The sequence below is a fragment of the Moschus berezovskii genome, chromosome 7 (genome assembly GCF_049115385.1).
Source record: "Moschus berezovskii isolate FMDL1 chromosome 7, NW_MosBer_1.0, whole genome shotgun sequence".
In the NCBI taxonomy this organism is placed as follows: Eukaryota; Metazoa; Chordata; class Mammalia; order Artiodactyla; family Moschidae; genus Moschus; species Moschus berezovskii.
The window spans coordinates 82,977,587-83,000,040 of NC_142466.1; the positions used below are offsets into that span (position 1 = coordinate 82,977,587).

Consider the following 22,454-nt stretch of genomic DNA (forward strand, 5'->3'; position numbering starts at 1 on the left):
TTGAGAGAACCCAAGAAGCTAGTCCAGGCCTGAATGGAGACACCCAAGGTTCAAAAAGCCAGTAGCATACAATCATACACATGACATCCTGTTTGATAGTTAGAACAGAGCACACACATGAAAGCCAGTTTTGTAAGTCTCAGTGTGAGAGCTTCTATAAGTAGAGGTTCTAAGGTAGGAGATAGGTCTATCCCTAACCTCTAAATATGGATGAGAGATGGGAGGCTAAGGGAACTAGCCCTCAAATTGTGGTCTGACTCAAATTTTGGGAAAAGCCTTTCTTCTCTTATGGGTCTGGGTCTTCAAACCAGCAGTCTACTTAACAGTTCAGTTTCAGGAGATCTGACTCAAATGACTCAGATGATTGATGGAAGCACTGAGAAGAGGCAGTGAAGAATGAAAAGAAACGGAATACGAGAAAAGAAAGTGACTGCATGTAGGAAAATCATACCCAAAACAGAGCACCTGCAAGGTCACATGCAGATGACAGACAGATCAGAATGGCCCTGGGGAAACTCTGAGAGGTTAACAGACATGAACCATGTAGAGAATACTCACTGCAAGGGGTAGGTTTCATAATTATAGTTATAATCTTTCTCAGAGAGAGATTGTTACTGAGCATCCCTTAGTCTTCAGGAGATGCCACTTAGGCTCAGAACCGAGTTATGCAGTAAGCTCTGACTCGGGAAAAGAGAAGGGAAGTGCATCTTCCAAGACATAAGCCAAGAAACTGAAGCAAGGGGAATAGGCTTCAGGGACCTCTGGCAAGCTCATACCTTGTTCTTGTTGTTGAAGGCCAGAGCCCGGACCTTGCAGTTGTCAGGGTTTGTGTCCTCCTTGGGGATGTCCTTTAAGGCCTTGTGAGTGATGTGAGAATACACAGGGACTCGCGACACATTGTGCCTTGCATCACTTTTGGTCAACACATCATCTGTCACCTCCCAGAGTCCCATAGAACCATCACGTGAGCCTGCCGGGCAAGGAAACCATGGGTATCAGACATACCAACTCGCCACGAGACAGTCCCAAGAAGCCAAAATGACTTTCTTAGCCTAGTTCTCTGTGTACCATGTTCACATGTGCAGAAGTCTGGCCAGTGGCCCAAACCAAAACAGACAGCAGTATGCATTTCAATAGTACACTGAGAGGATGATTCAACTGAAGTGTAGGAGTTAATATATAATCACACATATGTATATTTTTTTGACCATGTCTGTCCCACAGCCTGTGGGATCTTAGTTCCCCAACCAGGGATCGAATCTTCACCCCTTGCATTGGAAGCGCAGAGTTTTAACCACTGCACTGCCAGGGAAGTTCCAAAATGTAACCTTTAAGTGTAATGTGGTTGGTGAGGCTTTTCAAAAGAGAACATAATACATTTGACAAAGCTCAGTAATGTTCCAAGCCAAATGCTCAGGTTACGGGGGTGTGAATGCACAGGTGATTTCTACTAGGTAACAGGATCCAGCAACTTCCACTCTAGATCAGTGGTGTTTAACATTTTCTGAGTCACAGCACCCCTTCTTCAGACTTAGGAATGTTAAAGACTTCTTTCTCTAGAAAAATACACCAAAGATCTACATTGCACACTTAACTTCAGGGAGGTTCCTAGGCCCCTTAAAGGGACCACAACCCCTGAATTAAGAATGACTGTTCTACATAAGATGAATGCTTAATAACATAAATTGTTTTCCTTAGGAAACAGTAATGAAGCACTTAAAACAGGTCTATTGGATAGATATAAAACAGTATATCAAGAACCATTAAAAAATTTTTAAAATTCCTTTCAGTATCAATATTTGCCAACATTCCTTTCAGACCAGAAGGTGCCCCTCCCACACTTTAAATCTCCTGAATACTTCACAGTAAAAACTGTTTAACATGGGAGAAATATCACTCAATTTGTTTGTACCGTAAGGTCTGTGGACAGAGGTTCACAACAGGGTTCAATGTGTGTGAAATCCAGAAAAGGCCACCAAGAGAAGGGCACATCTAGAGAACTACGTAAGAGTTATAAGGCAAGTTAAAAAAATAAAACACCACAAGCTTTATTATGAAAAATGTCAAGCATGTTGAAATGCTGAAAGAATTTTACAATGAATTATATACTTACATCTAGAGTCTACCATCAACATTTTCTTATACTTGGTATATCATACATCTATCTATCCCTCTAAAATGATCCTATTTTAACCTAGTAATGATCCCATTTTAACAACTGGAATATGTACTGAAAAAAGACTAGCAAGATGTATTTTAAAATGTTAACAGTGCCTATCTCTAGGCAGAGATTGTGTGGGTAATGCTTTCCTTTTTTATTTGAATTTTTAAAATTCTTATAACAAACATATGTTACTTTTGCAGTAAGGAAAATTTTATTTAAAGAACTAATCTGGCAGCAACATGAAGATTAGATTAGAGGAGATAAGACTAGAATCAGAAAGTACAGAAGGACACTGGGATAATTCAAAAGATAGATGATGAGCACTGAGAGAAGACAGAAAGTAAATTGATGGGTATAAGAGATATTTTAGAAAATCATATCAACAGGGCTTGGTAATCTACAGAGACTGAACAGTCTTAGTTCCCTGGCTGTGTGCCTAGGTAGAAGGTAGGAGCATTTACCAATATGTCAATGGTAGGGAGAGGTATGGTCCTGGGAGGGAGATTGATGAGTTTGAATACCCTGAATCTGAGGGGAATGTTCATCATCAAGGGGTTGATGTTCATCAAATGTGAACATTAACACTGGTTAACAAGTATCGAGCATTTTCACTATGGCAGCCACTAAACATATCATTTGATCTTCCCAATGACCCTTTAAAGTATGTATAATTATTATCCATGTTTAAACCCAAGTCTTAAAAAGTCTTAAATAACTTGTCCTCTATTCTAATAAGCGGTAGACCAGGATTCAAATTCAGGTCTTTATTACAGAGCCAATATTCTTTTTTTAAATGCACCAAAACCTATTTTAATGTTAATGGTACATCAAACATTCTTTTTTGGTGAATAATAGAACCTTGTTTATATCCAATTAAATAAGACATCTACATTGACTTGGGGCTTCCCTGGTGGCTCAGAGGTTAAAGCGTCTGCCTCCAATGCGGGAGACCCGGGTTCGATCCCTGGGTCGGGAAGATCCCCTGGAGAAGGAAACGGTAACCCACTCCAGTATTCTTGCCTGGAGAATCCCATGGACGGAGAAGCCTGGTAGGCTACAGTCCACGGGGTCGCATAGAGTCGGACACAACTGAGTGACGGAAGGGAACGGAACGGAACGGAACATTGACTTAAAACTATCTGAACTTTCTTGCTGATGTGACCTCTCAGAGTATGAAATTCCTGATTAGGATGTAAATGAAGCATAACTGAAAATTCAACAGCTTTTTTTTTGACTGCACTGTGCAGATTATGGGATCTTAGGATGCCAACCAAGGATCAAACCCAGGCCCCCTGCAGCTGAAATGTGGAGTCTCAACGACTGAACCGCCAGGGAAGTTCCCTCCAGAAAATCTTCCCCCTGCTCTCCTGCACAGTTGAATGTTGGAGCTATTAATATTTGAAACTGAGCTGCTTACTGCAAAATTTTGAGGCAGTTTCTCAATCTTTATATATCACTCCTCCAAATCAGGCTTCTTATTGTCTCTGCAAGTATTATAGTTTTAAAATGTATACTGTGATTTTACTCTTTAGCTTCCACAACTGTTTGTGGTGTTGTATATCCTACAATATGACATAAGCTTGTCACAGGGCATCTCCATCATTAGGGTAGGGAGGTCTACCAACTTATTTGGATGATCAGGAAACTGAAACACAAGCATCTTTCAATATGCAACAATTTGGAGAACACAGCATTTGAAGATTATTATTTGTACAAAGTTGTATTTCCTCAATTTAGATGGCAAAATTATATATTAGGAACATTGATGGGTTTTTGCTGTGTATGTAGAGTTTTTATTTATTCTACAGTTTATAAGGAAGGCTGCTGCTGCTGCTGCTAAGTCACTTCAGTCGTGTCCGACTCTGTGTGACCCCATAGACGGAAGCCCACCAGGCTCCCCAGTCCCTGGGATTCTCCAGGCAAGAACACTGGAGTGGGTTGCCATTTCCTTCTCCAATGTGTGAAAGTGAAAAGTGAAAGTGAAGTCGCTCAGTCGTGTCCGACGCGTAGCGACCCCATGGACTGCAGCCCACCAGGCTCCTCCATCCATGGGATTTTCTAGGCAAGAGTACTGGAGTGGCTTGCCATTGCCTTCTCCGATAAGGAAGGCATGTTCTAATAATTAAAGTCTCAATAGAAGATGAGAATAGTGCATTTAGATTTTAATCTTTCTTTTTTTTTTGGCTGCTCCATGAAGCATATAGGCTCTTCCCCAATTAAGGATTAAACCAGTGCCCCCTGCATTGAAAGTCTTAACTACTAGACCACCAGGGAAGTCCCTAGATTTTAATGTTTTACTATAGTATTAGTTGACTTACAATATTATATTTGTTTCAGGTGTACAGCACAGTGATTCAATATTTTTATAGATTATACTCCATTTAAGGTCATTATAAAATAACAGCCATATTTCCTTGTGCTGTACAATATATCCCTGTTGCTTATTTTGTACACAGTAGTTTGTACTTAATTCCATACTTCTATCTTGCCCGCCCCCCAACCCGCCGCCCACTGGTAGCCACTAGTTTATTCTCTTTTTCGGTGAAACTGTTTGTTTTTATACATTCATTTTATTTTTGGATTCCACATTCCAGTGATGAGTTTTTGTCTTTCACTGACTTATTTCACTAAGCATAATACCCTTCAGGTCCATCCATGTTGTTGAAAATGGAAGAATTTCATTTTTTTTAATAGCTGAGTAATAGTTCATTGTGTATATATATCACATCTTCAGTGTTTTACATTTTTACTTTACATTGGGATATAGTTGATTAATAGTATTGTGTTACTTTCAAGTGTACAGCAAAGTGATTCAGTTATAAATATACATATCTATTCCTTTTCAAATTCTTTTCCTGTTTAGGTTATTACAATATATTGAGCAGATTTCCCTGTGCTGTATAATAGGTCCTTGTTGTTACCTGTTTTAGCTTTTTAGATGTGCCACGTGGCTTGTGGGATTTTAGTTCTCTGCCCAGGAGCTGAACTTGCGCCCTTGGCAGTGAAAATGCAGAGTCTTAACCACTGGACTGCCAGGGAATTCCACGGCTACATATTTTATTAAATTTTATTTTGGCTGCTTTGGGTCTCGGTTGTGGCACATGGGATTTTCACTGCCTCATGTGGCGCTGTTCGTTGTGGTGCAGGGATTCTCCAGTTGTGGGGCTCTGGAGCACATGGGCTTAGCTGCTCCTCAGCCTGTGGGATCTTAGTTCCCCGACCAGGGATTGAACCTGTATCCCCTGCACTGGCAGGTGGATTCTTACCCACTGCACCACCAGGGATGTCCCCTGACCAATTTTTAACTGGGCTGTTTATTTTTTTAAATAGAGTTGTACGAGCTGTCTATATGTTTTAGATATTAATCCTTATGGGTCATATCATCTGCAAACATTTTCTCCCCTTCCATAGGCTGTCTTTTTTTGCTGTTTCCTTTGCCTCAGGAGATCAAATAAGACGTTGCTATGATTTATATTAAAGCGTGTTCTGCCTATGTTTTCTAGGAGTTTCATGGTTTCAAGTCTTACATTTAGGTCTTTAATCCATTTTGAGTTTAGTTTAGTATATTGGTGTTGAGAAAATGTTCTATCAATAATTTCATTCTTTTACAAATAGCTGTCCATTTTCCCCAGCACTTCTCATTAAAAAGACTGGTTTTTCTCCATTGTATATGCTTTGCCACAGATTTACTAACCAGTTTACTTCTTTGTTCTGTACCATTGATCTCTGAGTGTCTTTTTGTCCCAGTACCATGTTGCTTCAATGACCACAGCTTTGTAGTTCAGTCTGAAGTCAGGGGGCATGCTATCTCTAGCTTTGTTCTTTCTTATCTCAAGATTGCTCTGGCAGGACTGCCCTGGTGGTACAGTGGATGAGAATCCACCTGCATTGATCCACCTGGTCCAGGAAGATTTCACATGTCATGGAGCAACTACACCAATGTGCTACAACTACTGAGCCTGTCCTCTAGAGCCAAGAGCCACAACTACTGAGCTCAAGTGCCTAGAGCCCATGCTCCACAACAAGAAAGCCACCACAACGGGAAGCCTGCACACTGCAACAAAGAGTAGCCCCCACTCTCTGCAACTAGAAAAAGCCTATGTATAGCAACGAAGACCCAAAGCAGCCAAAAGCAAGCAAGCAAACAAAAGAAATTAAAAAAAAAAATTGATCTAGCAATTTGGGGTCTTTTGTGGTTCCATGTACATTTTAGGACTGCTCTAGTTTGATGAAAAATGTCATGGGTATTTTGGTAAGGATTGCATTAAATCTGTAGATTGCTTAGGGAAATACAGATATTTTAACAGCATTAATTCCTCTAATCCAAGACCATAGGATATCTTTCCTTTCCTTTATAACATCTTCAATTTCCTTCATAAATGTTGTATAGTTTTCAGAGTACAGTTCTCTCAGAGTCAATATTCTTTCTTCTTTTTAAATTTAAGTATAACTGATTTATAATACTATATTAATTTCAGGTAGATAACATAATGACTCAGTATTTTTGCAGATTATATTCCATTAGGTTATTACAAGATACTGAGCATCATACCTTGTGCTATACAGGATATCCCTGTTGCTTTTTTACTTTACATACAGTAGTTTGTATCAGTTAATCCCATATCCTTAATCTGTCCCAACTCCCTCCCTCTCTGTTTTGGTAACCATAAGTTTGTATTCTATATTTGTGAGTCTGTTCCTGTTTCAGAGCCAGTATTCTTAAAACCTGCTTACTGTTCACAAAATGTAGCCTTGGAAGCTATCAGCCTGAAAACATAGAACACTGCCAGGGTATATTAAAAAAGAGAAGGAAAGCTCTCCAAAAAAGCCATGTCCTGGCTCCCAACTACCCCATTTAGTTCAGGTTACTGTCATATACATAGTCCCCACAGAGGGGACATGATTCAGTCTTCACCCTCTAGGAGCTCTCATTTCTTGGGGAGACAAATGACAGGGACTCCAAAAGCTTCTGAACCACTACTGAAAAATTGTGAACTGTGACTGTGCTTGTCCATTAGACTTCTCTTCCTTCCTTAGTGTTTTCCATTGCCTTGCAAAAAATACAAAGAAAGAAACATTTATGTTCCCTTAGCTTTGTTCGTAGCAGTTCTAAACATGGGCTTTGAACTGAGAGCTGGCTTCAGATCCTGACTCCATCTCTCACTGTTTCTGTAGCCTCTGGCAAATTATAACTTCTCAGAATCTAAATCTTCTCAATTGTGAAATGAGGCTAACAATGCAAACCTTCTAGGATTGTTATGATGATTCTATGAAATAACATACGAAGTACTTAATTTAGCAACTCTTGTGATTTTTTTAAAATTTGGGAATCTGGAATGGGCGATTATATTTTTACATATATATGCAGGCATGCTCCATTGCTCAGTCATGTCTGATTCTTTGCAAACCCATGGACTATAGCTCCTGAGACTCCTCCGTCTATGCAATTATCCAGGCAAGGATACCAGAGTGGTTGCAATTTCCTCCTCCCGGGGATCTTCCTGACCCTCATCTCCTGTGTTTCTTGCACTGGCAGGTGGATTCTTTACTGCTGTGCCACCTGGGAAGCCAGGTACCCAGAAAAGCTGGCTGGCACTCTGAGCCTACGTTCTAGGCTGCCATGGGTATTCAGAAAGCATTTGAGTATCTCTTTATTCATTTCCATGTATTTTTCCTGACTGTTCTACCATGGGGAGGGGAATTCCCCCAATCCTGTACAGCTTTATTAACACTATACAGTTGTACAGAAAATGATAATTGCCCCGAATATTTTTCAGAGCACAACTTTCCAAAAGCACTTTCCCAACTATTGTCTTAGTGAATCCCAACAAAATGTTGAAGCTAAGGGGCCATCACACAGGCTCTTTTAAAAAAGGCAGAGAAAGAGTAATAAGTGTGCCAGTACTTCCAGTACTTTCCAAGTTAGGAATATACAAGGGACATGACTTATCCAAGGTCACATGCTAAGTCAGAGAAAGAGACAATACTAGGTTTTCTGGCCCCTGGCTGATGGTCGGTTACTGGGCTATTTCCAGTCACACTACTATCCCTTTTTTAAATTCTAGCGTCCCCCCCTCCATGCCACACCAGAATTCCTTACAAAAGGGCAATTTACCAGACACGGCCATAGTGTCACTGATCCATGCAATGGAAAAGATCCAGTCCTTGTGTCCGTCCTTCAAGAGGAGGGAGTGACAGGTGCGGGAGGTGGGGGGACGGGGAGAAAAAAAGAAATGAGTAAAATGAGGATTACAACGTACACCCCTGAAAAGCTTAAAAGTCTGAATGAAAATATCTTTGTAAAAATTACAATTCTGATCTCAGGTGATCACAACCCAACTGGCATGATCCTACAATCTTTAACTTCTGTCCTGAGAAGCTCAAAGCTGGAATGAAACTGGATTGCCTATGGGCATAAACATGGCCGGTGGACACACTTCTCCAGCACTCTATCTCTTGATGTCTTACCTGTGGCTCCTACACACCATTACCCAACTCTCATCCCTCCAACTTCATCCTGGCACTCTCCCCTTTGCTTCCTGGGACAACAGCCAGAACCAACCTCTATGTTCTCCCATCTTCTGAACTCTCTTCCTCAGACATCAGCATGGCTTGTACCCACATTTCCTTTAAGCCTCCCTGCTCAAGTGTTATTCTTATCAAAAAGGCCTTCCCTGACTACCCTCTGCAACAGCATCCTCTGCAACACTCTCCCCCGTTACCTTGCTTTACTCTTCTCCATGGCACTTACCGCTCTGACTTACTGCAACATTTTTGTTGGTTTATGTGCCTCCCTTCACTTGAGCACAGGCTTCAAGAGGAGAGGGGGGCTTTGTCTTTTTTATTCACTGCTACATCCCCAGAGTCTAAAACAATGCCTGGCCACAGAAGGGTCAAAAAATAGTTGCCGAATGGATAGTTTAACAAACGTTTCTGACCATGGGCAGTAGGAAATGTGTAAACACAGAGGACTAAAACACCAACCCACTGCTGCTGGCATCTGAGGTGTGCTGCTCGCACCTTTATCAAACACACCTTCTGTCAACATCTGAAGCTCTCTGCGGGGAGCGCAGTACCCACTCTGAAATCGCCACACCCACATCTCACCATAACAACTCCTCACCCCGACCCCAGCCCCCAAGTCAGCCGTAAGCAAACTATTCCTTCCTGAAGGGCTTACGGGAGGAAGGTCCATGTTACCTGCTGGGCTCTGTTTAAAAACTTACATCTCCCACACACACAGGATCTAGTGTAGGCAGCCGGTAGATAGCAAGACTATTAGGGTTGTCTCCTCCAGTGGCCAACAGTGTTCTAGAGGGATTCAGCTCAATAGCATGGATACCGCAGCCCTGCTGAGTCACACATCCAGGCTCCCGGTCCTTCAGAATGGGAATCTTGGTGATCTGGCTTGTCTGGACATCCACTACAAATAGCTACAAGAGAAAAGAGATAAAGAAGGTGAAGTTTCTCTTCAGTGTGGCTGACCTTGGGTATAAATATCCATTCATTCACTCAGTTATCCATCATTTAATTAATGTCTACTAACACGTGCTAGTAAAGTAATACTCAAAATTCTCCAAGACAGGCTTCAGCAATACGTGAACCGTGAACTTCCAGATGTTCAAGCTGGTTTTAGAAAAGGCAGAGGAACCAGAGATCAAATTGCCAACATCCGCTGGATCATGGAAAAAGCAAGAGTTCCAGAAAAACATCTATTTCTGCTTTATTGACTATGCCAAAGCCTTTGACTGTGTGGATCACAATAAACTGTGGAACATTCTGAAAGAGACGGGAATACCAGACCACCTGACCTGCCTCTTGAGAAACCTATATGCAGGTCAGGAAGCAACAGTTAGAACTGGACATGGAAACACAGACTGGTTTCAAATAGTTTTGAAAAGGAGTACGTCAAGGCTGTGTATTGTCACCCTGCTTATTTAACTTACATGCAGAGTACATCATGAGAAACACTGGGCTGGAAAAAGCACTAGCTGGAATCAAGATTGCCAGGAGAAATATCAACAACCTCAGATATGCAGATGACACCACCCTTATGGCAGAAAGTGAAGAGGAATTAAAAAGCCTCCTGAGGAAAGTGAAAGAGGAGAGTGAAAAGGTTAGCTTGAAGCTGAACATTCAGAAAACTAAGATCATGGCATCTGGTCCCATCACTTCATGGGAAATAGATGGGAAAACAGTGGAAACACTGTCAGACTTTATTTTTGGGGGCTTCAAAATCACTGCAGATGGTGACTGCAGCCATGAAATTAAAAGACGCTTACTCCTTGGAAGGAAAGTTATGACCAACCTAGATAGCATATTAAAAAGCAGAGACATTACTTTGTCAACCAAGGTCCGTCTAGTCAAGGTTATGGTTTTCCCTGTGGTCATGTATGGATGTGAGAGTTGGACTGTGAAGAAAGCTGAGGGCTGAAGAATTGATGCTTTTGAACTGTGGGGTGTTGGAGAAGACTCTTGAGAGTCCCTTGGACTGCAAGGAGATCCAACCAGTCCATCCTGAAGGAGATCAGTCCTGGGTGTTCATTGGAAGGACTGATGCTAAAGCTGAAACTCCAATACTTTGGCCACCTCATGCGAAGAGCTGACTCACTGGAAAAGACTCTGATGCTGGGAGGGATTGGGGGTGGGAGGAGATGGCTGGATGGCATCACCGACTCGATGGACATGAGTCTGAGTGAACTCCGGGAGTTGGTGATGGACAGGGAGGCCTGGCGTGCTGTGATTCATGGGGTCGCAAAGAGTTGGACATGACTGAGTGACTGAATTGAACTAAACTGCAAAGTCAGGGCTACACTAGTCAAATGAAACATGTAAATAAGAAAACATAACAGAGATAGGTACAATATGTTATATAAACACAGAAGAGGAAGAAGTAAATTCTGCCTGATATTCAAAGATGACTTCAAAGAAGACTTGTATTAGACTTTGGACCTAATGAACCTGATGAAAGGTTTTCTACCAGTGTAACCATATTATGTATCACTAATTCTTACCAACACATGTGTAGAAAATTATAAACAAAACACATCACAACCACTATTAGACATAAGTATAAACCATACCAGGTGTGCTAGAGTGACCTGAGATATAAGAGAGTAAGAGATGTTCACATCTCAACTACTTATCTGTTCTGTGCCTCCATGTCTCTGCTTATGCTGCTCCTTCTGCCTGAAATGCCCTTATCCACTTCTGTAAGAAACCAACACTTTCGTCCTTCAAAATTCAGCTCAGAGAAATGCTTGATAGAAAAGATCAGTCTTAGAGAAAGGGCATTCCCAATGGAGTCTATCATTAAACTCTTTATTTATTCATTCAATGATTCTTTCCTTTATTTGCTCACTGAGGCAGCACCAATTCAATGCCAAGAACTGTTCTAGGTGTGAGAAACCTAACTACTGGGAATGATCTCTGTCCTCATATACCTTATCGTCTAGGAAGTTCATTTAAAATTCTATCAGCAAATCTCAGAGTGAAGCCGTTCCGTTCAGTCACTCAGTCGTATCCGACTCTTTGCGACCCCGTGGACGGTAGTCTACTAGGCTTCTCCGTCCATGGGATTCTCCAGGAATACTGGAGTGGGTTACCATCTCCTTCTCCAGGGGATCTTCCCGACCCAGGGATCGAACCCAGGTCTCACGCATTGGAGGCAGACACTTTAACCTCTGAGCCACCAGGGAAGCCAAAACATGTCAAATCTTTGTATAAACAACCTGCTGTTTGCATAGGAAGATTCAGGAAAGGAGAAAGTAGGTAAGTCTTAAATTTAAAATAGAGAAAGAAAAGGAAGAGTAGCTAGAATAAGAGTGTCAAGCAGAGACTTGGGGTGGGGAAGCAGATTTTAAAAAGAAAGGAAGAGTGAGGGGAACCACTCCCAAACCTGTAAACCCTGACAACTATTTAAGGCCGAGCCCCCAACTAACTGGTGCCATCACTGATGTGTCTGACAGGCATTTTCAAACTCAATGTGTCTAAAACAAATTATCTTCCTCCCCAAATTGCTCATTTCATCTGATGCCACCACAATCTGCCTCCTCACTCAAGCCTGGGATTCACCCTAGATTCCTAACTTCCTCCTAAATATTCTTACAGTTGGCTCCTTCTTCATCCTCTCTCCTTTACACGACTTGCCTTCAGGCAAGGCCTTCAACAAAACTATACTCCACACTATAATCATTCATCTTCCTAAAGAGTGGAAATCCTTCCATGTCCATTAAAAAATATCTATTAGTTCCCCTTCCCCTAAATTCGACTTCCCTGGTGGCTTAGATGGTAAAGCATCTGCCTACAATGCGGGAGACCTGGGTTCGACCCTGGGTCGGGAAGATCCCCTGAAGAAGGAAATGGTAACCCACTCTTGCCTGAAAAATCCCATGGATGGAAGAACCTGGTAGGCTACAGTCCATGGGGTCGCAAAGAGTCGGACACAACTGAGCGACTTCACTTTCCCCTAAATTCAAGTCCTTCAGCATGGCATCAAGATTCTCCTCAGTGTGGCCCCTATCTATCTCTCCAGCTTCACATCCTTCCATGGACGTTATACTATAGAAAGAACTGCTTATAAATTATTACTCACACAAAAATCTTCAATGATATATAGTGATTTTATTTCATGGTTAGGCTGTTCCAATGCCAGAAATGCTTTCGCCTACTCTTCCCTTTACCTGGCCATTATGTCCTTATGTTTCATGATTCAGTTCAGACATGTCCTTTCCTAATATTCCTTAATGTCCAGGCTGATTAAGTTCCTCTCTTGTAGGATCCCAAGATAGCCCTCTACTCACAATATTTAGATCTTATCACAGGTTTAAAATATTCACTTGTCTCTCTTCTCCATTAAGCTAATAATGCCCTCTCAATTCCAAGAGCAGGTGCTTTATCTTATCTGGTTCTGTTCTCCTACCCCAACAACACAGAGCTACACAGTAAGCACTTAAGAGTAACCACCTTACTGGGGCCTACCCAAAGATGTCAGGGGACCTCTATGTCCCTGCACTCAGAGTGGGGCCCTGTAGCTGAGTTCATCTGATATAAGCCCAGTTGTCTAGATCACAGCACTGTCCTGGGGTGGCCTCCTGGCTCAGGGAGAACCAGTCCAGAGACTAGATTAGACTAGGTCATTCAAATTCTCTCAGGAGTATGGAACTGGCTGGTGGCACTAAACCAAACTGGGTAGCCATTTTCTACCAAAGCCATTCCCAGAGAAAAGGAAATAGTAAATTTAGGAAGCATGGACACCCCTGGTTCCTAGTGGCTTTCCAATTCCTAGCTGTTTCCTTCTGAGATCCAGGAATACTTTCTGCTCTTGGGGTTTGTGAGCTAGCCCCTCCAAGAAATATGATTGGGTTTCTTACTCTTTTATAGCCTGCCAGATTTCTCTGTCCATGAATTCTCCCAGCAAGGATACTCAGGTGGGTAGCTATTCCCTTCTCCAGGGGATCTTCCTGACCCAGGGGTTGAATCTGGGTCTCCTGCGTTGCAGGCAGATTCATTACCATCTGAGCCATCAGGGAAGCCCTAACCTAACCAACACAGCCCCTCAAATATTTAATACAGCAAAATTTATTGCCCACTCACACCTTTGTGTTGTATGAGACAACATACCCGTAATATGTCAGCTTCTAGACCAGTGATTCTCAAACTACTTATCACAATAACCTGGGGAAGTTTCTTTTTTAAAAAAACTACAAAACAAAAACAATTCCTAGCCTACCATAAAACTCCTTCAACTAGAAAGTTCTGAGTTTTGGGCCAGTAAAACTGAATTTTTGTCAAGAATCTCCAGGTGAATCTACTGACTGCTCAGGTTTAGAAACCACTGATCTAGAGCTGTGCTAGTCAAAGGAACATCTGGAAGCTTGATGGAAACCAAGAATCTCAGGCCTCACCCTAGACCTACTAAATCAGAATCTGGAGTTTCTCAAGATCTCCAAGTACACGGAAGTGTCTGAGAAGCACTGGTGTAGAGACAATCAATGTATCTGATAAGAAACAACTCTATGCTTTAAACAAGTCTCCATTTCTGCCTCCCAGAAAAGGAAAAGAGAAAAGGCTTTATTTATTTGTGTCCAAGGAAGTCTTAAGTCCAACCTCTCCAGTTTTGGACTTGGGAGAGGTCTAGGTTTAAGAATGTTTACTTAGCAGCTATGTGAACTTGATCAGTCATTTAACCTTTCTGAATCTTGCTTCTTATCTAGAAAACTTATATAATATTATTTATCTAATAGGGAAGCTAAGAGATTTAATAAAATGTGAATTATCTAGTACAGGGCTCAGGACAGAACAGGTGCCTTACAAGCACTAGTCCAGAGATAGTCTATTCTAATGTTTTGTTTCATTTCACAGGTTGTAAGACAGAATAGATGAACAAAATTTCATATAAGGGAGATGCAAACAGCTGGCTCTGTAGAGGAAACCAAGAGTTTACCCACAACCTCACCCTCACCAAGGAATGAAAAAGCAGCATGTGAAGGAGGGAGCCCCCTTGCTTTTTCAAAGGAAGTTTAAGAGATGTGGATGGGCTGCCATATACTGTCTCCCCAAGCTGTGTGACAAGGGGCCAAGGCTTCATACAGCTCCTGTAACATTTCCCAGAATGGGACTGCTTCCCACTCACCTACTGGGATACCTGCCAGCAACCAGCAGCATGGCAAGGTAAGCTTGAGGCTTAATGGCTCCCTGCAGCTTATAAGTCAGGGCAGAGGGAAAAAAAGAAAGCAAAGGCCTTACAATCAGGAAGATTCTAATACTAGCGAGGACACCTCTGCCTGCACGTATCTGCATATAGACATGTGTAACTGTGCCTATACAGAAAGCCAGGATGGCTTAATAAAATGGGGGGAGGGGAGATGCACAAATCCTCTAAAACTCAGAGTGTGTTAGGCGGAAGCTAGTGGAGAAAGGAAAGTAAATCCACACAGGAGGCACAGATATCAGGATGAACTATACTGAGTCAGATAATTAAAGGCCAGAGGGCAGCTTAAGTCTGGGAAAGGGAAGAGGACTGAAACCTAGCAGAGGAATACGTTCTCTATCCCCAACCGAGATGTGGAGGGGCACAGGACAGAGCCAAGACCAAGAAATGCAGCAAAAAATGGTTAGCATCAAAGATTAAAAATGTGTAAATGCTGCAATTACGCTAACGAAATAATGACAAGTGAATAGCTTTAATTACAATGAATTCTATTTACTTATTTATTAAAAAAAAAAATTTTTTTTTTAACTGCACTGTGGCATGCAGGATCTTAATTCACCCATCAGGGATCAAACTCATGCCCCCTGCAATGGAAGCATGGCGTCTTAACCACTGGACCATCAAGGAAGTCCCAAGTTACAGTGACTTTTAAACTAGTGAAACACCACAGGCGACTGGGAATAACCACTCAGTGGATTATGATACAGCCTTTAAGAATGATGGAGTAGAGGACGCTTATTAACATGGAAAGTTTCTCATGCTATGTTATTAAATGACTACCCTTTTAAAGACCTAAGTCCTAGAATGCTAATATTTTCCCTCAATAAACACATATGACATGCATTATTTTATAAGAAAAGGAGGACTTCTTTTCTGGTGATTAACAATCCACCAGCCAATACAAGGGATGCGGGTCTGATCCCTGGTCCAGGAAGATCCCACAGGCCCAGAGCAATTAAGCCCGTGCACCACAGTGGTAAAGCCTACACTCCAGAGCCTGGGAGCCAGCCCACGAGCCACAGCTGCTGAAGTCACCGCACCACAATGAAGAGCAGCCCTGGCTCTCCAGAACCAGAGAGAGCCTGCAGGCAGCAGGGATGATCCAGCGTAGCCAAAAACTACATAAATAAACAATTTCAATTAATTTTTGAAAAAAAAAATACTTTAAAAAGAAGATAGAAGGATAAGCAAAAGAACTGACCAACCAGCCTCATTTTACACAAATCTTCATTTCTTGCCGTGAATAATGATAAATAAATTCTATAGTATTGAAGGATACTAATACTTAGTGTATAGATTATTCAGAAGAAAACAAGATACTCTCAGCTTTTTGTTCCCTAGAGCATCTTAAAGCATAAGCTTTTTTACTCAGAATTAACAGGAAGCCTTATCTCGAAACTGCAAACTACTAAAGAGCAGATTATCATTATACACTGACTAATGATCTGGTATATTGAGAGATCATAAGCTTTTAATAATAACAGTATTAAAAAAATAATATAATCCTTTTCCCTCATTCTTATTTCCTGAGCTTAATAGCTCAAAGACTTAATAATAATATGGTTATGTACTGCCCACTGAAAGGCAAGACCCCTCTCCAGGTGTTATTTGGAGCTCAAAACACTTGTGTGACTGAGAGGGGAAACTCATTTGCCATATATCCTACACCACCTCATTTCCAAGTTCCTTCTTTACACCCTTGCCCTAGAGAGGAGGTATATTACATAACTACTCCATCTTTGTCAGCAAACAAGACAAGTAATGAATGAAACTGGGCAAGGCCACTTTCTCCACTGCTTTAGGATAAGAAAATACAAGATTCATCTAGCTGAAAGCAACTTTTTTTTTTTTTTAAATATAGAGTTTACTGACAACACTTTATCTACAATACTGGAAATTAAAAAATGCAGGAACTATTGTTCAGAATTGTATCTCTTGTCAAGTCTGTTTTCTGTTTTTCATTCACATGTTATTACAGTTTTCACAATTATGTCAATGTCTCCATAATATAACACAGATTTGATTTACCATAAGTTACTTAAGTATTCTATGATTAGCATTTTTATAAAAATAGCTTCCAATAATTATTCTGTTAAAAAATGATTAGGTCAAAGGGCATAATATTTTAGGCTCTTCATTCAACAAATAATATATCCCAGGTCTTTGAAACATGATGTTAAATTACTCTCAAAAAAGGGTTTTAGTGGCATTATACATGTATTATCTATTCCATTGCATTCTTATCAGAACTAGGTAACATTTTAATTTGTATACAGAAAACATCTTTTATCTGAATCCTTTTCATGATGAAATTAAATATAATTTCCTAATTATATTTTCTCTTATATAAATAATATCTACATGAGTAATTTTTAAATGCTTAAGCCATGTGGGATAAGACTGACATAGAAAACAGGTCATTCACAGGGTATAAAAATGCCAACTTCTTATCTTTTGTGTACATGAACCTGGTCAGAAATACACCTAAAGACTAGAACCATCAAACTACTGCTACCGCTTCCTCTTCCACCACCACCATTAATTACATCAACAATTTACTAAGCACATATTCTAGGCACTTTGCTAACCAACCTCTTATTTAATTTTCTTCATGACTCTGGTAGGTAGATACTATTTGCTCCATTTATTTTCAAGGTGAAAGAAAGGTTTAGGAGAAGATATTTGTTCAAGAGTACAAAGATAATAAGAAATGGAGCCCAGGACCCCTCTGGTGGTCCAGTGGCTAAGTATCCATGCTCCCAATTCAGGGGGCCCAAGTTTGATCCCTGATCACAGAAGTAGATTCCACATGCTGCAACTAAAATCCCAGAAGGAAGATCAAAGATCCTGACTGCCACAGCTAAGACCTGGTGCAGCCAAATAAACAAATAAGAAATGGAGTCTAGATTCAACCCATGAATTTCTGAATCCAAATACACAATACAGAATGACTGAACCTTATTCATACTTCTGACTAAAGTTTACTCTAACTCTTCTAGTAAACAGACTAAGAAATTGGAAACTGACGACCTAAGTTAAGCTTTGACCTAAAAAAACAACAGGAAGGAACTTCACTTGGTGGTTGGTGCAGTATTTAAGACTTTGCACTTTCAATGCAGTGGGTGCAGGTTCAATCCCTGGTCAAGCTTCATGGTGAGGTCAAAATATAAAAAGAATTTCTTGCTTTATCTGTTGAGACCAGTAACAGGCGTATAAAGAAAATAATTATTTATCAAGGGCTTCCTCAAAGTATGGAAATAAGATTTGATTACATCCAACTGGTTGCTTAACAGATTTTTTTTTTTGGCTGCGCTGAGTCTTTGTTGCTGCAAGCAGGGTTTGTCTAGTTGCAGCAAGTGTGGCTGCTCTTCATTGCAGTGCATGGACTTATTGCTGAGGCTTCTCTTTGTTGTGGCTCCCAGGCTCAGTAGTTGTGGTGCATGGGCTTAGTTGCCCCATAGCATGTGGCATCTTTCTAGACCAGGGATAGAACCCGTGTCCTCTGCATTGGCAGGCGGATTCTCAACCACTGGACCAGGCAAGTCCTACTAAACAGATGTTAACCAAGATGCCTACAAGAAAATTATTCCAGATCCATTAAACATGATGTCCCATCTGTGCCCTGAGTGTGGTTTAGAAAATATAAGGAAGATTCAAACAAATGGTCTAGATTTAAAAAGATGACTATATATATATTACTGCTATATAGCATCAAGTCTAAGCCAGTGATTCATATAAAAACTGCCTATAAGTTTGTGTAAAATTCCAATTTCTCGGCAGTTCCGTCTGCGTGCCTGGTCCCTGCCTGGGTGCAAAAAAGGACAGCCTCTGCCCTCAAGGAGCTCACAGCTCTCCCCTGAGTCACCATGGAAGACGTGACGAAGACCACCGTCCACACACAGAGTCCTATCAAAACTGAATGGAATTCCCGCTGTGTCCTTTTCACCTATTTCCAAGGGGACATTAGCAGTGTGGTGGATGAACACTTCTCCAGAGCTCTGGGCAATGTCAAGAGCCCCCAGGGACAGAACCCTTCCAGCCCGAGTGGAGATGTGCTGCTGAGGAATGATAGTGACATGCCTCCAAATCAGTGGCGTTTCTCTGCTCCGTGGAGAAAGCCGCAGCCGGAAGTATCTTTTGCAGATGGCGCCGCCAGCTGCAGCTTGAATGGATCTAGTCTCATGCCTGTGGATCAGTACCCACTGTCCCTGACCGGGGGCCCCTCCATTCAGCCTGGCGAGCTGTGGCATTTCTCCTCCCTCACCAGCCCCAGCTTCCCAGAGCCTGGCTACCCTCATGCTTTTTCCACTGGGCACTTAGTTCCAGAGCCCCAGCCTGAGGGGAAGTATGAGCCCCTCCTAAGTCTCCTCCAGCCAGAGAGATGCCTAACCCATCCTCAGGAATCCGCCTCGTGGGAGGATGGCAACTCTGCCCAGATGGCTGGAAGCACGGGATTGCTCTTCAACCTGCCTCCCAGCTCAGCCCACTTTAAGAAAATCTATTTCCCCCCTGATGGTGGACCTGCCGGTGCCGGCTGTGCAGTTGAAAGAAGCCAGTTTCCAGAGAGAAGAGATCTGTTCTTTTACTGAACATGGGTTTAAAGAAGAGAATTCCTTTTTCCAAACCTGCTTCTGGTTTTCTACTGTGAATCCAGAGGGTCTGGAGACATCACCGTCCTTTTCTCTTGTTGCCACCAAAGAGCACTGGGTTCAAAGCAAGTTTCTGTTCTCCCTGAAATTCTATATTTTTTCTTGGCACCTATGCCCCAAAGCATGTTTTGTTTTTTTTAAACTTGTTAAGTGAATCTTGAGCATATAAGATGGTTAAAAGAGCTGTTTAGTGCTGGGGAGCAAACCCGTAGATTGTTCCCAATAAAATGACAAATTTCAAAAAAAATAAAATAAAATAAATTCCAATTTCTAGGTATCAATGAAGGAAAAATCCTGAATTAGTACTAGAGTGGGGACCAGGAAACTTGCATTTTAAACACATACCTCAAGTGACTGATACAGATAGCTCCTGGGTGGTACTTAGAAAACAAAGGCCTAAACAATCAGAAAGAAATCAAATACACATCAATTTAGAAGAATATGGACTTGCAAAGGAAGACTGAAGGAAAAGTCCAAGGAAAACGGGAACCAAATGAAGTAACTAGACTGTCTTACTAACTTTCCTCAGGAAGTTAGCAAACCTTCACTCTCAGTGACCTGGGTTTTCCCATCTTCCAAGCCTCCAGGACTGCCGGAACAGGCCATAAATTCACCAGGGCCATGCTGCGAAGCATGTGACTCAATTCCCCAGGTGAGAAAGGTGATTAACAGGATTATTCATTATTAAAGACTAGACATGAGTCTAGGAAAAAGAAAAAATGTTATTCAAAGGAGATTCAGTTAGTCTCGTCAACCAAACCCCCAGTGACTTGAACTACTTTCTCTTCTGCCCAGCATCAGCCAAATGAGTCCATCTAGGGTCCCTCAACACTCCTTGTGTGTTCCGGACTCTGCTATAAAATGGACATCCCTGCTTCCTTTCCACTGCAGAAGCCTCTTCCTCCTCCAGGAAATCCCCTCTGTATATCCTAGCTAGGAATGACCTCCTTCTTGGAGCAGTCCTGGCTGACACTTCTAGTGAGGCATCTATGTTGTCATTCACTTTGTCCATAGCTATGCATCACATCTCAGCCAAGCTGAGCAGAGGTCAGGCAGTCCTCTGCCATTGAGGGTACTGCAGTGAAAAGGTTGACGAGTACCTGGCATAACAAAGAATTCTGAGAAGGAATAAGGAAAACTGGGATCCACACCTAACTCAATATGGAATCTCAGGCAGCTAATTTTTCTCCCTTTAGGTCTGTTTCTCTAACTCTAAAAGAAAAAGTGGAGGTCAGTGGTTAGAACTGTTATCTTTACAGTCCCTTCCAGCTCTGTCAGATTTGTTTCTATAAATATTGTTTATAGATACTGTTTCACTCCAATCCCACACAAAGTAGCATTCTGCTATCCTTGGGAGAAAAATCAATAAATGTTTCTACATTTAGTAAAAGTAGAGGCAAACCACAAAATTGTCCTACTACATTCTAGCCAATGAAATGGAGAAACATTATTACCCTATTTCTTCTCACATTCAAAAATCCTCCTGATGAAAACATCCCCACTTAATGTATAAGAGGGACTGGTGGCCTCTAAGGATCTGGAGACCTGTAAGGCCATTCAAGTGGAATCAGTTTAAGAAACCAGAAGCTGCAGTCCAACCATAATTCTGGGTTGAACCCAGTTGCCACTTTTGGGTTAGTTTCTTCCATTTATCTCCTAGACCAGGAAACACATAAAGAATCTTGCTTAAGGTCAAGTTGGAGAGCAACACTCCTAGATATCACCAGGAAAAACTCATTCCTCTGATTCTCATCTTGAACCAGATCCAGGCACCACTCACAATCCAACAGAAAAAAATGCCCATATGTCAGCTTGACAAGAAGTAAAGACGGTTTTCTCTGATTGTAATGCCTATCAAGGATCGAATTAGAAAATAAAGTCTGGAGGGCAAGAGTCAACATGTTACCCCTATGTTCATTCTCAAACATCCCAAGCTTCCAACAGACTATTTCTGAAATAAAAAGCACACCTCAAGCTCTGAGGTGGTTGCCAACTGAGGACACAATGCCTAAAAGTGCATGTCTGCCTGTGTACACATGTGCATGTGGTCTGACTGTCACAATAACAGGGTCCAAGGTCCAGGGCTGCTGTCATCTGTGGAGCAGAAGCCAAGAATGTGAAACACCCAGCAATAGGAGGTAAAGTCCCAGAGAAGGAAGAAACCACAAAAACATCAATATTCTGATTACGAAAAGCTGCCCTAAAATTCTGGAATCCTTCCATAGGATTGCTGTTCAGGCCCCAATCTTTTAAAAAATTTTTTTACTTAAGTATAGCTAATTTACTTATATTTGTTTCAGGTATACAACACTGTGAATCAAAATTTCTATGGCAAGTTATTATATTGGCTATATTCCCTATGTTGTAGTTTATTTTACACATAGTAGTTTGTACTTCTTTTTAGTTTGTACTTTTTACTCCCCTACTTCTATCTTGCCCTTCCCCTCTTTTTCCTCTCCTCATTGGTAACTACCAGTTTACTCTTGATATCTGGGAATGTTTCTGTTCTGTACATACTTTAATTTTTAATATTTCACACATAAGTGATAACATATAGTGTATTTGTCTTTCTCTGACTTACTACACTAAGCATAATATCCTCCAGGTCCACCCATGTTGTCGCAAATGGCAAATTTTCATTTTTTATGATTGAGTAGTATTCCACCAATGTGTGTGTATGTATATGTATATGGGCTTCCCAGGTGGCTCAGTGGTAAAGAATCCCCTGCCAAAACAGGAGAGACAAGAGACATGGGTTTGATCCCTGGGTTGGGAAGATTCCCTGGAGGAGGAAACGGTCACCCACTCCAGTATCCTTGCCTGGAAAATCCCCTGGACACAGTCTGGAAGGCTATAGTTCATGAGGTCTCAAAGAGTTGGACATGACTTAGTGACTGAGCATATACACACATGTATATATGTATGGGTG

The 22,454-nt window shown here is 41.5% G+C and overlaps 1 protein-coding gene and 1 pseudogene across 1 annotated transcript in view; one reads left to right on the forward strand and one right to left on the reverse strand.

Annotated features, from left to right (window-relative positions):
• The window catches only part of DCAF12 (DDB1 and CUL4 associated factor 12), a 40,609-nt gene that overhangs the window by 6,166 nt on the left and 11,989 nt on the right, over positions 1-22,454 (reverse strand). The window contains exons 3-5 of the mRNA XM_055427305.2: positions 9,391-9,597; positions 8,280-8,340; positions 777-970 (exon numbers count right to left, since the gene is read on the reverse strand). Of these exons, the coding sequence (XP_055283280.1) occupies positions 777-970; positions 8,280-8,340; positions 9,391-9,597 (462 nt within the window). The remainder of the gene's footprint in view (positions 1-776; positions 971-8,279; positions 8,341-9,390; positions 9,598-22,454) is intronic.
• LOC129556948 (transcription cofactor vestigial-like protein 1 pseudogene) lies at positions 18,743-19,465 on the forward strand (annotated as a pseudogene).